Source organism: Seriola lalandi, unplaced genomic scaffold (assembly GCF_002814215.2).
Source record: "Seriola lalandi dorsalis isolate HSWRI2012SDOR001 ecotype SW California unplaced genomic scaffold, Sedor1 jcf7180002054901, whole genome shotgun sequence".
NCBI lineage: Eukaryota > Metazoa > Chordata > Actinopteri > Carangiformes > Carangidae > Seriola > Seriola lalandi.
Genome location: NW_019525453.1, coordinates 6,736,673 through 6,752,895, shown reverse-complemented (window position 1 = coordinate 6,752,895; position 16,223 = coordinate 6,736,673). Strand labels below are relative to the sequence as shown.

Here is a 16,223-nt window from a genome sequence, read left to right as displayed (position 1 = left end):
ACAGGACAACTTCTGGTAAATACTGTGAATAAGGGAGGATGTTGCACAAAGCGGTGGCACTGAAAATTCCTGTCTGGCAAAAACCTCCACAAGTGAATAGAAGCAACTAAAAAACTCAAACAGTTTTGGATAGAGTACAGTAGGACTGAAGCTGATCTGGAAGTGTAATTAACTACAGCACTGGGATGTTTTTTATCATGTTAGCATTGTATATTCTTTGGCCTTAGAATCAGACCTCAGTCACCTAAACGGATATCTGTACACAGAGACACATCCACAGTCACAACTACACTAGAGGAAAGACAAAGAAACTGTTTTTCTGTTCCTCCTTAATGAGCAGCTCTTAACTGGGATATTATAATGAGGGTGGTTCTACAACCAAGGCAAACTTCAAAGGAAAGGGGCAAAGTGTGTGTATTTTTGCACAGAAATATCTACATGTTCCTGTGTCATTAAGCTCATCAGAAAAAGCACAGCAGTCCTTCAGAAATTAGAACCGAAAAACATCCACTCCTACAACACATGGTAACCTTTTATTCATCACATGGAGAAGTTTCTTTAAGTTAGATTCACTGCTCTAGATTTCTAACTTTTGTGAGTAATATGTTTTTAAAACATCTATACTGCTATTAATTACAAGCTTGAACTGTGTGTGTGTGTGTGTGTGTGTGTGTGTGTGTACTGTATTTGCATTTGTGTGTGTGCGTGTGTGTATGTAAATGCTAAGCAAATTAAAACCGTGAAGTGCTGTAACAGAGCTTACACATGGCTCCACATTTATAAACTGATATTAAACACAGCAAGAGTTTGATTCCTACTCATACAGCAGTGTTTGAATGTGCTTTTATTTGTGCGTGTGTGTGTGTTTGTGTGCGCTCTCACACTAAGAAGTAAACAGTAATAGACTCATGTATGGATCTATTAGACATGTTTTTGGCATTCTCCCTCAGGGTTTTAGTGATAACACTATAGGAGGAGGGATCAGAGTCAATACACTCATTTCCTGTACACACACACACACCACTTTGAATCTTGTGGTCATGCTCATTGTCTTCCTCAAATCTGATTTCAAGATATGAAAATCCTCTATTTACATGAGTATTTCTGTAACTCACACATACGCAGCTCATCGAGTCGAGTTACAGAGACAGAAATCTGTCGTAATGAAAACATCTCAGAAAAAAATGGTTTCACTAACTTTAATAAAGCATTAAGTGCATTGTGATCCATTACGAGCAGAGCCCATTAGAGGCCTTAAAAATTGTTTCTTATAACGTAATCTTCCAGGCATCAGGAAATTTCATTATGTTTTATATCATGTCATTAAGGATACATTCACCACATAAAATATTAACACCCAGCAATTTTGAGCTTATTATGTTTATGATATTACAGCTTGATTATACTAATCATCACGTGTTTATGATGTCTTATGAGCACAAGTTAGTGCGGTGAAAAAAGAAAGCACAATTATCTAACTCGTGTTTTTCTCTGGACTCCTTCAAGTTGAAATAATTTGTGAAAATACATTTTTAATGGAATGTTTTCTTGTATCTTAACACACACACACACACGCGCACACACACACAAACACACACACACACGCGCGCACACACACGGACACACACCAATGACTCAGCTTAAACAGGCGGATGGCTAAGTGCAGTAACATCAAGGCCATTTTTTCATACACACACACACACACTTCCTCTAACATCCAAGTTAAGGCTGCTATCGAAAGCCGTCTGTATTACAGTTCATTTACACTGACCTACATGTGGTGAAACTGAGTCAGACATCTCCATGCTCATCCTGTCACGTCTCTGTATAAAGTTTATTTTAAGACTACTCCATACATTAGGTCTCTTACATAAAGACTGAAGTGTTCAACTGAATCACAGCCATTAAACGTCCCAATAAAATAACTAGCGAGTCTCTGTGCTTTGTTTGAATCACCTAGCATCAAGAAACCAGTGTAATTATGTATTTTCTCTATTATACTATAAGGGAGCCCTGTGTTAAAGCATATATCCTTGGCAAGGAGTTTTCAAAAATAAGTGTGGTTGTTTCTTTGTGTTGTTATGAGAAGAAAAATGTCTGTATTGTTCTGGGTAATGTAGAGTGAAAACTGTTTAAATCGAAGTGATGGCAGGATGTGACAGAAATCACATATACTTTTGATTGATTACACATACAGCAGACAACACTGTATACTCCAGACATTCGGCATGTTTCACTCAACAGACCGATTTCCTCCCATATATATATATTTAAAATGTATTACTTATTATTTTATTAATTTTTTTTTTATTTCCACATTTATTTTCTTGTTCTTTGACAGATTTTATAGTAATAATAATAATGATAATAATAACAATAATAATACATTTTATTAATAGGCAAGGCACTCAAGGACACATTACAACACACAGTAAACATTTATTTAAAAAACTGAATTATAAAAAATGTATTCTTTTTATGGCACTCCTGTGACTCCATAGCCAGCAACATTTCTCCAAATGTTACAGACGAATTTGGCTGAAGCTCAGCAGACAGGTGGTGATCTAGATTTGGGATTACTTTCATGTTTTAACTGAAAGCTACCAGTATTATATGTTTCATTCAAGCGCTGCTGGGGATAGCCTGATACCCAGGAAGTCAGCGAGTGAACAGGCATCGCTTCCATATGCCGTTTTGGAGGAAACTCATACCCAAATGTTGTAATATAAATGAACAGCATCTTCACAAGGCCCAACTTACCGTAAATTCTCATATAAAAGCTGGTATTCAAATAATGGCCTAATCCCAAATAATAGCTAGGGGCATGGCCAGCACAAACAAATAAAGGTCAGTCGCTAATGAAGGCTGGGTAAAATGAAAAAAACACTACAGAGGGTGGAATTACCTACAACAAAAGCTCACACAATAGATTCAATCTAATATCCGTTTCCATAGACTACCAATGAGTTTCTGTTCTTAGGACAAATAATGTTTTCATACATTAACTCTTCCAACTTTTCTTTGCTATAGGAAAATGACAACAGGTAAACACTTTGTATCAACTGTGGGACACATTAGAAACAAAGGCCTTTCTCTAATATAAGCCTGTCAAAATAAAGGCCTGGTTTTCTCTGCTGCTGAGGTAAATAAAGGCCCTGGTACTTGATGTTTTCGAAGCTTTCCTCAGTAGGTGGAGCTGCTCAGATGTCATGGAAATGTTGATGCCAACTAAACCATCTCCAGGACAAATGAGCAGCTCCATCTGCTAAGAAATGCCATAAGATGTGGATGAAAGTTGCAAGCTGGACTCAGTCAAAGTCTGTGTAATACCTGCTGAGTCATTTGTGCATCTGGATGTCAGACACAGTGTCCTCATCTCTTGCTGTTCACATATCTTGATCGTGATTGTTTCTTCAGTAAACAATCACACTCTCTCATTTAACTCTCATCAACCTGAATGAATGTTAATGAAGGTGCCACCTGGGTCAAGAGCTGGGTTTTCAAGGCTCCTATCAACGACTGCCATCAATGATTCAAGCCTTTATTGAGTGAATTATGACTCCATCATCACAAGGGCACAAACACACATACACTTACATTACTTACCACATTAAAGTCGAGGTTCTTCTCTACCCAGTCAGTGGCAGCATCAAATTCTTCAAACATTTCCATGATATAGAGGGTATCCAGAGCATCCACAATTGTTGCTCCTTTTATACTTCCTGCAAGAGACACATATAGATGCAGAGCATTAGACGTGGAGAAGGTGACGCTGGCTGCTGTGTTGTCAATAGTGTATTTTACATATAATCTGTCTGCTAAAAAAACAGAATGCTGGGAAGGAAGGTGGAGAAAATAAAAACCTTTAAGTTTAACTTCTACAAACAAGCAGAAACGCCCCATGAAGTTCATTGAAATGTTAAAAGCTTATTTGTCAGAATACCATTCATTTCATAAGTATGAATGACAACAGGTGTTGGCAGCAGTCTCGCTGAAAAAGCACTGAACAAACAGCAGACGCGAAGAGTTGAGTTTGGAGGTTGAATAAATTATTTTTGCTCGACAGATGGTGAGAGGCAGCGATTATCAGCACTGATGAAACGTCGGGAGTACTGCTCATCTCTAGTGATTAGCCTCATAGCAGGGGGGAAGACACACAGAGATACAAACCATCATTTCAGCGCCGTCATTACCCAAACCCCCTAATGAATCCAACAACACTCCAACACCTTAGTCTGTGTTTGTGTCAGAGAGCTCAGTAAAGCATTACGCATGTAGCACAGGGCACCTCTGCAAAAAGCTTTTAGTCCTCACATACTTGTTATAAACACAGGACGCCTCTGTTGCAGCCGTGTGGCCACTCCGAGGTGAGAAGGAAAATGTAAAAAGACAGAAATGGAAGATGGGGAAGTGAAGAAAAAAAAAACGGAATATTACAATAAGTAAGACAGAGAGAGCAGAAATGAAAACATTAATAAATCACCCTCAGGAGGCCAACCTTCAGAGAGAGGGCAAGGAGTAACAGTAGAAAGAAAAACAATGAGGAGGGAAAATTCTGAAACAATAATAAGGCTAGAAAAACAGCCCGAGTCAGAAGAGAGGATGTTTGAAAAGGCCACAAAGTAGTGTCAGAATGCCAGTAAGATGCTGGATTGATATTGAGTGAATTTGTTGGTTTATATCTCTGTGTAAGTGGTGTGAGGATTAACCAGCAGCTAAAAGCTTTCCATTAAACACAATGCTGAATCATCTGGAGGCACAGAGCCACTGTTGTCCATCAAAACTATATAGTACTGTGCTCACTGTGACTATTATTTCTTAAAATCACCACAGCAAGATGACAATTCTATCAACTGTGAATCCCTATGAGGATGATTTTGATTACAAACCTTACAGATGAAATAATGGTATTTAACCCGATGTGGAGTAGTGAACCGCTGCAGATGGTACGGCTTTGTTTGTTTGCTTTACAAGAGAAGAGAAGATCGATACCACACTTGTAACACTGAGGTCAGAGGTGATTAGACTAGCTTAACATTAAGACTCGAAGCAGGAAAGATATATAACAACAAAAAGAATTTGTTGCGGTTTGTTGGTAGTTTCACGCTGAATCTATTTCTTGACAAACAACATTCGGGTGCCTTGACCTGCTGATTCCTCACAGTGAGGTTGCCAGGTTTGGTACGAATTTAACCGTAGAATAACCTACATTAAAACACATCCCAGCAACTGTATCTGGCAACTCATGATCTCTGTTTTTGTAAGGATTTTAAAAAAAAAGTATATGTCTATTCACACAGAACCAGGCCAGCTGTTTCCACCCTGCTTTCGCTCATTACGCTAAGCTAAGCTAAGCTAAGTTAAACTAAACTAAGCTAAGCAGACTAAGACTGTCAGATGATAGTGACAAGGAAGTAAAGGAAGAATTGCACATATCTTTGCAAGTGTCCCAAACTTTTAACAAAAGGCCATCAGCCGACTAAGCGCATTTATTAGTCGTCTCATATTGTTCAATACATTCCCTCAAGCCATGCTACAGAAACACAGAGCATGTAAATGGAGGTGTCAGCAGATACAGTCACTTGTCCTTCCTGTTTTTCATCCCTCTCACATTTTTGCTCCATTGAAGCCCCCAGGGCGACAAAGAGAGGACAAGACACTTTACTCCTGTCCATTGTCTTGTCACTGTGCTTCCTTCCCCCTCATTGCTCTTCCTGAATCTGTGTGTGTATGTGTGTCTGTCTATTTGTGTGTGTGTGTGTGCATAATGTGAGAGACACAGATGGTCAAATGGTGACTGGAATACTAATATTAAATATAGAAAAATACAAGAAATTTGAGAGGAAGCGAAAGGTTTGCATGATTTTTGTTCTTTTGCTGGGGAAAGTATTTTTGAATGTACATACATATTTCATGTATTTGTATTTAAACATATATATTTCTAGAAACTATGTCCAAAAAGTTGTACAATTTGAATTTAAAACAAAATGCTGATTATATGTTATTGTTATTCTCTATATATAACTATATAGAAACAAATTCTTACTTATTTTCATTTTCATATTTTGAAAACTGCAGAATTTTGTTGCTGCTCAAACTTCAAAACTAATTTGACATTCCAGAATTAAATGAGTGATATTTTTACCATATTAATTTAAATATTTCAGTCATCATTATGAGATACAGAACATTAAAAAGAAAGATGTTCATTATAATTTGTGATCCATTCATTGGCTTCTACTGACTGCATCTAATTTTTTGAAAATATGAATGTTTTGCACGAAGCTGTCACTCCAGTGCAACGTAAAAAATCATCTAATGGTGAGTTTTGGTTGCTGTATCTCCATGAGGAGAACATTTTCAGTGAAGGAAAAGGGTGAGATGTGTTTGTATTCTGCCATGATGGAGAGCCACGGTTGTTCTAACGGGACTTGAAAAGGAAAATGTTAGTTTGGTTGGAGTAGATAAGTCAAGAGCTGACACAATTAGTGGAATAACCCATTATTCACAGAAAATTAATCTCTGACTACTTTGAAAATCAATTAATCATTTCGAGCAGAAGTGCCAAACATGCAAGTTCAGTACCAGCTTGTCACATGAGAGGCTTTGCCGTTTGACTTGGTCATGCATGACTTTGAATCAATATTCAGTGTGGTGTAGTGTGGAACTATGGGTAGACAAAACAAACCATTTTTTTGTTGTTTTTGACCGAGAGAAAGACCAAACATTTGTTCACAACATCAATCAAACCAGATTATTTGATTGTTTAAAAAAACAATCATTAGTTGCTGCAGTAGATTGTTTACTTCATCATCTTCTTGGTGATGGTGCCTCATTTATCCATTTTGACCATTAATCTATTATACGAATTGTTAAAACATTAGTCCCTTCATAAAGCATGCAGATGACACTGCTCACAGATTGGGGCTTTAAATAAAAAGATCTGTGATGTTGGTGAGACAGCTTGTCCAGGGCCATGATGACAGGGAGCACCAAGAATCTGCTAAAATCAGCTTGTTACCAGATCTGGGATATGTGTCTGTGTCCAGATGGAAAGGTTATAAAAATTGAGATGGGATTCAGCCGAGAGCCAAGTCCAGTGATCTTGGAGATGATGTGTGTGCTGCTGAAGATTTTGTTTCTGTTAGCGGCTGTGAGCATGGTGAGGTAGCAGATGGCTCAGCAGAGGGCAGCGTCTATGATGCTGCTGCAAAGCATGAGTGGTAGCGGAGGAGGAGAGGCTCTAAGATGCTTCTGTAAAGAAGGAGCAGTAGGGGAGGACAGGCCTTATGATATTTGCTGTAGGTGGTTGGCTTGTCACACTGGGAGAATTCTTACATTTGTAGAAGTTCTTTCCAGAAAACCACAAACAGCCGTGTTTCCACCCACAACAACAAGCCTCGTCTGCCTCTAGAGCTGCAACAATTTGTAAATCAACAGAAAAGCGATTGGCAACAATTCTGACAATCAATGAATCACTTAAGTTAATTTTGAAGCCAAAATGTCAAAAACTCCCTGACTTCTGAAAATGTGATGATTTGTTACTTTTTCCTGTTTAATATCATTGTAAACTGAGTGATTTTGGGTTTTGCTGCTGGTCAGACAAAACCCATGTGATGATGCCACTTTTGCAGGGATCAATTACTGAATGGAGCGACTGGCACAGGACCAGGGGCCCAGGGACCCAAAGGAACCACAAAGAGACACAGAACCTTTCAGACTGTGTGTGTTACTCCTACAGAGGATAGTAAGTGGGTCTTTTATATGTCTGTGACCAGGGGGCCCATTGTCTCACAATGAGCCCAGGTGGCCTACCCAGGTAGATTAAGACCTGCCCAAGTACGTTAAGACCCTACCAAAGAAGATGAAGTGCTGCCCCTGTAGATTAAGACTTTCCCAGGTACATTACAACCAGCCCAGGTACATTAAGACCAGGCCAGGTAGATTAAGCTTGCCCAGGTACATATAGACCCGCTCATGCAGATTAATATTTTCCCAAGTAGATTAAGACGTGCCCAGATATATTAAGACTTGCCCAGGTAGATTAAGACCTGCCCAGGTAGATTCACACCAGCCCAGGGAGATAAAATCAATCAATATTTTAGGACACCTTATTTCCCGCTCATTTTTGGCAACACACCTCTATGAGTGCCTAGCTAGCCTAACTAGCCTACTCATTCATATCTGAATTTGAGGCGTTTAGGAAACATCTGCATGCCGGTTTGTGACAAGTTTAACCTCACCCACCTGTCACTCAAAGCAGCATGCGCTCAATTATGCAGGACTTTAAATGTTACTAAAATTTAAATGGGTGAGTTAGGAGGAAATTAGCCGTAGAGACCAAAAGTTTTTTGTACCAGGCTGTGAACATGTTTATTTCTGCTGTAAAATTTTGGAGCTAGACTCAAGTGGCAATTAGAGCAACTGCAGCTTTTTGGCACTTCCGTGTTGGTTTCATTGTTCACCCCTAGAGGTTGCCGCTTGGTATTTAGTAATCCCGGCAAAAGCTTCATTTACTCCACTGTTGGTTGTGAGTGTGAACCTGCCTCCTGCTAAGTGTCCTTTACTCTCAGCATTCATTTGAAGTCTCGATCTTGTTGTTAATCACAGTGATGTGTGTCAGAGGTGAGGCTATTGAATGCAAGGTATTTTCAAGAGAGGTTGCAAAAAGTCAAAATGTTGCAAAGCAATCTCGTCCTTGTGTATTCAAGATTATGAACAAGAAAATGTTATTTTGTCTCAAAGGGTGATTGCAGGATATTCTCATCTGTTGTGATACTTCAGGAAATAAAGGTAAGACAAACCCTACAGATTGCCCCTGCTGATGTTGTCAAATGTTACCAGGAGTACAAGAGAATGATGTTCCACATTTTTTTGACATAACCTATAAAGCAGAACATGGGAAGGGGAGAAATGGGTGGAGAGATGAAAAATGAAAGAGCTGGTGTCCTGAGAAGACAAGAATCATTACCTTTCTGTTCCCAGACAGAGAATAAGGATGGATGGGAGAGGAAGGCAGAAAAATGGGAGACTAGAGGTCCAAAAGTCATTAACAAAAACTTTCAGTCCCTCCATTCCTGTGTGCCTTGAAACAAAATCCATCCAGTTGCTCCTCTTCCAACGTCCACTTGGCCTCTAATGAGATACGCATCAATCTTTTCTGCTTCTTCCATTGTTTTCCTTCACATTTATGAGTTTCACGCCTTTTTATTCCTCCAGGACTCTTGCATCAATTCTTCAGTCAGTTCTTCTTTCTCTTTTCAGTGCTTCCTTCTCTTTCCTTTTCCATCATCTTTGAGTTCCTTCCCCTCTCAGAAAATGAGTGAAGAAGGAAGTGATGGATGAATTAAAAAATAATGCAGCGCACAAAAGCACACACACTCATGCCCGGCTTATCCTCTGGACTTTCATGTACTGTTATGTGTTATTCTACTGCAGTTGAGTGTTGACAGCTGGTCTTAGTGCATATATGACTGGTCAATAACGGCACTAACTTACTGCATTCTCACGTCTTCCCCTGCTCTGTGTGTGAGTGTCAGACAGCGGAATGATGCACTGTTTGGACCAGAACGACATACCCTTCACTTCACGCAATCAGGCCGCAAAGACAGAGTTGTAATCTGTGATGCTGCTGCGATGTGGGAGGGTGCTGAGTGATTGCTGCTGTCTCTCGCTCGCTCTCACACCACTGATTGTGTGGACAGAGGTCAAAATGCAAACATGATCTCTACAGTCTTCAGGCTTTGCTGAAAGGAAGATATAGCATTTTGAATCCATAAAAAGTAGGTGGAATAACAACTCTGTGTGTGTGTGTGTGTGTATGTGTGTGTGTTTATCTGTTGTTGTGAAGAGAACAGGGATTAAGCAATAAGCCTACAGTGATCCCTTTGAATCTCTTCCCCAACTGTATCCATCTTATTTTGGAGGAGCACTCTGTAATGTGTTGCAATATCTTAATATTTCTTACTTCCGCAATGGAGGTTATGTTTTCACCCGTGTCTGTTTATTCGTGAGCGGGATTACACAAAAAGTAATGAGCTGATTTGCTCCGAACTTGATGGAGGGATGGGTCATGGGCCGGGGAACAACACACATTAAATTTTGGGGAAGATCTGGCTCATTCATGATAAATTTGATTTCCTTGAGGTTTGGTGTATGTTGTTTGACATTAATCAATTTATTACTTTTTGTTATGTTTATATTTATCTCACTATGTTCTGCTGCAGCTTTGCACAAATATTTTTTTTGGTTTCGGTTATTAATATATCAGTGCCATGAAAACATAAAAAGCAGGATGAAAGACACATTTTTTGTATTTTCTTTTGTTAAGATGAATACCATGAGAATGAAAGCTCTGAAAAAAGGTAGTAAGTTGACCTTGAATGCAAATTAGATTGCTAAAAGCATAAACATTATCAATTAAAGCTACTGTCAGGATGTAACATTGTTATATACAAAAAAAACCAAAACCTTCTGCACTGAAATTCATCGCCTTTATTACATCATGCTTTACAGTATAATAATTACCATGCACTGAACGTGCCTGTGAAAAGCTTTTTGTATTCCATTTGATCACTGCTTTAACTAAACTGTGATATTCTGAGAGAGTTGTAGATGTGGGTTTATTTGCTTTCGGAAGAAAAAGGCAAACAACAATAAATGTCATGTGGATTACATCATGCACACAATCTGAACACAAAGCGTGACCTCAACATTCAGCTGTGCCCTCCAGCTGTGGGTCACACTGAGCTCCTTGGTGACGCTTTTGTATCTTCCTTTCACTGTTATTCCGACCTCCCCTCCGCTGTGTTCTCTTTAGTTTTGTTGATTAGGTTTCAACTTCAAATGACAACAGTAACCTTAAAACGAGTTGTTGATGATGATGATGACCTAGTGGTTAAGCTGAAGATCATGTGATTGCATCATCATTGGTTCAGTTTAGGAACCTTTATTGGATGTCATCTCCCTCTCTTTCTCTCAGCCTGAACACCTCCTGGACCAGAAGCTGTGACTTGGAGTGTAGGTGCCAAATCAATTGATGTAAGAGGATAAAGATGTCAGGTAATGGTAGCTTAGCTTCTTAGCTGATGCTTAGGTGATAGAGTGATTGGTCACGAGGTAGTTCTGGGTATTTTATTGATGCAATATGTTTACTGTTAAACTGATTACGTGTACAGCACTAGCAGAGTTCCTCCAGGATCAGACCACATCATCTCAGCCCGATAATGGCCACACATGAGAGACATGGTGGCATCGGTATCGTAGAGGAAGACAACCAACTCTACATCTCAAATGCCTCACAACATCTTCCATAACACTGATCCATAGAGCTTGTTTCTAAAAGTCCCACATTTCCCCAAGAGCAAATGAACACAGGATGATAATTATGACTAAAACACAACAGTTGTTTACCTGTGGAAACATCAGTACCTGATCAAATTGAATGAACTCCAGCAATCAGTTAATCTAGTGTTGTGAAATGCACCAAACGCCATGAGAGATATCCTGATATACATATAAACACGCAGAGAGAAAACATGACCTCTTCCTCGTCTTCTTTACTGGTGGAGGTAATTGAATATTGGCAGTACGCACTGACTCAGGAGCTTCAGCTCAAAAATAGCAGCAGCAGCCTTAAAAAGAATGACAGCAGTCAAAGTGTCATTGATATTTAAAAATCTGAAGGCTGCTTCTCATCTTATGAAAATTCAGTCTTAAAAAAAGAAAAAAAATCCCTTCCTGAATTTTTCTCCCCAGCTCACTGCTTCTCTCAGCCCAAGATAGAAAAAGGGCTCCAGTGTGTCCCATATCGTAATGTTAACTCAATGCAAACTCCAGGTCTAATCCTTAATCCTACTATTTGATCCAGGTCTCAACACCCTCAGCTTTGCTGGTGATCCCATTTAGCCCCAACTACCGCCCCGACGTTCAGTCTACACTGTATTTTGCGAGAGGTCGCGGAGAGGAGGTGAGGTGAGGGAAAAGTGATGGGTAAGACTTCAGCTAATCATGTTATCGTAGGCAGAAAGCATGCGCACACACACACACGGACACACACGTACACATCTCTAAAGTGCATTAACCTCTTGGCTTCTGCTTCCAGATACTCAAGCGTCAACACTTTTTGTCAAGGTTACAGTGAAAGACATTACCACGCTTCACTAATGTGTGTGTGTGTGTTGAAAACCTGACAGTGATATAGAAAGGAGGGATGTGAGGCAAACCTGTGACAATAACAGCAAACACAAGATGCACCGAGCCTCAAGAGTGAGTTTAGCTGTTAATTTTGTGGGAGCGTTCGGGGACCTGGCAGACTTTGAGGAGTGTGTTTGTGTCTATGAGACTGTGTGTAGGTGTGTGTTTATTCACACACAGCTATCAGGAAGATGGGCGGTGCCGCTGCAGTGTGTTGCCCTAAGCTGTGGAGGGCTGGGGTTAAAAGCCTGGGCGCAGAACTGTTGTTCAGTGTGTGTAGATGATTAATTAATGTGGATGCAGGCTCAAGGTTCTTTAACAACAGCTCAGGAGATGAGTGCTCACAACACAGGGCTACAAAATGTGTGTGTGTGTGTGTGTGTGTGTGTGTGTGTGTGTGTGTGTGTATTCATGTGATGGATACTTCCATTTCAGCTGCTGCAGTGCTCCCTTGTCTATGTCCCACCCACCTCTGTGCAGAGTGTGATTTACATCATTTCAGACGCAACCAAATCCAACCCCTACCTCCCCTCCCTAACTCCTCATACATCCGCGCACACACACACACACACACACACACACACAAACACACACACAAACACACACACAAACACACACACACACACACACATACACACACACACACAAACACACACACAACAAAAAGCTGAGGGAAGGCCACAGCAGAATTACTCCATCCATTTCAATTACAGAGATTGAATATCTGATTCAGAGACACGCACAATGCTGTGTGGGAGCTGAGGCTGCACCCCAGGACTCAGTGTCATATTATATAAGCAACTAAATGACTTGTCTGGAAATAGAAAGACACCAAAAAACATAAGCCTACTTGACTGGTGGAAGATAACAGTATTTTTAGCCCTGCTAGCGACAGTGGCTGGCAGGATACAGGAAACAGAATCAGATTTGGTTTGACACTTTGATGGGGTTGTGACCACAAAGAAGCGAATGCATTTGGCTTCGATGGCTGCAGAACACCCAGGAGATATGTCTTATTTACCAACCTGCAACACACCGACACCTGTGCCTGGTTGTCTGCTGTGTATCGTCAGTTCACCTCAGAGTTAACTAGTTTTACTTTTTGTTTTTAAATTGCAGTTCGCTTCCTTACCCACCATGACTGACAAAGTCCTCCAGCTGAAGGGGGTAACATGATCCCACTAAAAAGACATTCAAATGTCATAAAATCGCAATTCTACTGCACTTTTGATTTTTTTGCTAAATTCTGTTTGATGCTTTGCCCTCAGACTTTTATACGAGTCCTGAACTGTAAAAAACAACCGAATTCTAAAACCTGAAAAACATCACTTACGCATGGTAACAGTAACAGTGCTGCCAAGATAAAACTTAAACAAGTTTGTATAGTTGTATTCCTGTATCTTGATCAAAGTGCTGCTGCTCAGCTGCTCACTGGTTTAATAGAGAGACTACATTACTCTTGTGCTGGCTTTTATTGGCCTTCCTAAATCTTCCTTTTTTTTTCTTAAGACACTCAGTGGACAGGAACACAACTTTTAAACCCTGAAAATCTCCCTCAGGTCTCTATGGTCTTATTACCTAAATCTGTGAGCTGTTCCACAGAACAACCGCCCTCATAACATTAGACGTGTCCCCACTAATAAAAACTATAAATTCAACCTCAAAATTAGTTTTCTTTGTCATTTGGGCCTGCATAGTTTTCAGGTTTGTGACGTATAATTAAGTTTGTGTCTGTATCTGTGTTGCACTTTGGTTAAATGTTTTATCACTAAACGAACTTGACTATATACAGCTATGCAAAGCTGAACACAAATAGAAGAATTTGTTCCATCTGGAAGAATGAAAAGTTTTTCTTTGCAACGAGGATCATGTTCTGTTTCCCCTTCAGCAGCTTCTTCCTACTGGACATTCAACATACAACCGCTCCCTCTCCTCTCTCAGCCTTTAACACTCGAACCACAGAAACACACTGATGTCCTTAGTTGTTCCCAAAAAGAGGTAAAGATGACAAGCATTGCAGGAAGTAGCAGCCACACAGATATTGATTTTTAGCTAAATCAGTTGTATTGATTGCACTCATCTCTACTGTAAATAAAGACCATGTTAAAACCAAGGACATAGCCAGTGGGAAAGCCAGCTGGGACACATTTAATGGTATAATAGACCATGGTTAAACAGACATCTGTGCCTGATTTAAACCAACAACCCAAATCAGTTTCTGGCAGGAGGCTCTGTGCAGCCAAAGACCTGCTCGGTCTCACTTTACACTCAGAAACGTAGAATACTGCACTGTTTGGACAACAAAAGCCTGTTGCTGGAGTAGTCATAAAATAGTAGGGAGTATGCATGGTACTAGAAATAACAGTAAAGCCTGAAGGATCACCAATTAGGGGTTGAACCTTGGTCATTGCAGTGATGGTTCAATGATCACCGTGCTACCTTAAATGCTTTCATCATCAGAGGGATGCAAGATTCACTTGAGACACATTTGAAGGTCAGCTGTAAACGTAAAGGAAGAGCTTTTTTGTGCTTTTATTCTGTCTGGGTATTACCACTGTCACGAGTCAAGTGATACTGCAGCATCACTCCAGGGGACAAGGAGCAGAAAAGCCATTGAGAGGTCTGGCATGGAGGAAAGGCCACAGGAGACAGGAGCAAAAACAACATAAAGAAAAGAAACCATCACAAAACCCTGGCAGCATCCGTGGCAAAGCCTGCCATTCATCCAGCGGCCTTTTAAAGCACTGCAGGCAGGGCCAGGCAGATAACCTCCTCTGCAAAGCCTGTGTGTCCCAGGAGATACACAGGCCTTTTACTTCTTCACACTGCCTCTAGCTACAGATCCATCCAACTGTCCAGCAAATAACCAAAGTCTTAACAGGCTGTCCAAGCACAATGTGAATTAGCTAACCCCGAGTAACAAAGGAAGGAAGGGATGTTTCCAAAAATAAGAAAAAGGGGCAAGAGAAAAATCAAGAAATATTCAATCCCACATGGTTTTATCATCTCATCTAATGGCTGCACTAAATAAATCATATATCATCAACTGCTTTTACACAAACTACACGAGTAAAAATCAGCATGGAGCTCAGGGCAGCACACCACAGCACACTGCAGACAAATTGAATTCATGTTGCTGGGAAACCTGCAAAACATGTCTACAACTACAGCACAATGGGACTGATGAACTGGCTCACTGGATTGGTAATACACCATATTGATTTATTTATTTTATTTACCAGAAAGTTTATATTTTTGAGAATGAGTTCAGCAATACAAGTACAAGTTCTTACAAGTAGAGAAAGTAATATCTTTTATTTTTCTGTAAACACCCACCCATGTATCTTGTTTCCTCCAGTTAAAGTCAAGGTTTCACTGGGCATTTTTTTGGTTGTATTTTCTGATATTTGTTGGTTTGTTTTTTTTTATAATGGAAAGTTCAGACACAAAACACAATGCCAACTCAAACTGGAGATGTTGAGACCAAAAAATATTCTCCATATATAAATATATAAACTTCTTAGTGCTCTCTGGGAGGCAAGCTATAACTGAGGCCAGAGCTGCAACGACTAGTCAATGAATACATGAGTCGATCACAAGAAACTTAACAGGCAACTTTTTTGATAATCGTTTATTGGTTTAAGTCATTTTCAATGAAAATATTTTCTGGTCTCAGCTTCTCATGTGAGGACTTTATGCTTTTTTTTTTTTTTTTGTCAAAAAGGCATCTGAAGATGTCACTTCCTGGTAAATTATGATGAGCAAGTTTCACTTTTTTCCTATAGATTAAATAATGAATCAATTAATGTAGGAAATAATCTGATTAATCGATTGTGAAAATAATCTTTATTTGCAGCACTAAATGAGACACAATCTTTAAAAGGCCTCAAACATCTTTATTTTTACTTTCTTATTTCAATACAGCCAATCATCATCTATTGATAAGTACATACACAAATACACTGAGTATGTGTCATGCGTTGCCCTGTGTCACATGTGTCAGTTCAGTGCTACAGGGACAAGCTCCA

The 16,223-nt window shown here is 39.8% G+C and overlaps 1 protein-coding gene across 1 annotated transcript in view; it reads right to left on the bottom strand.

Annotated features, from left to right (window-relative positions):
* man1a1 (mannosidase, alpha, class 1A, member 1) overlaps window positions 1–16,223 on the bottom strand; it is a 141,305-nt gene that overhangs the window by 80,153 nt on the left and 44,929 nt on the right. Inside the window, exon 3 of the mRNA XM_023430152.2 lies at window positions 3,607–3,722. Within this exon, the coding sequence (XP_023285920.1) occupies window positions 3,607–3,722 (116 nt within the window). The remainder of the gene's footprint in view (window positions 1–3,606; window positions 3,723–16,223) is intronic.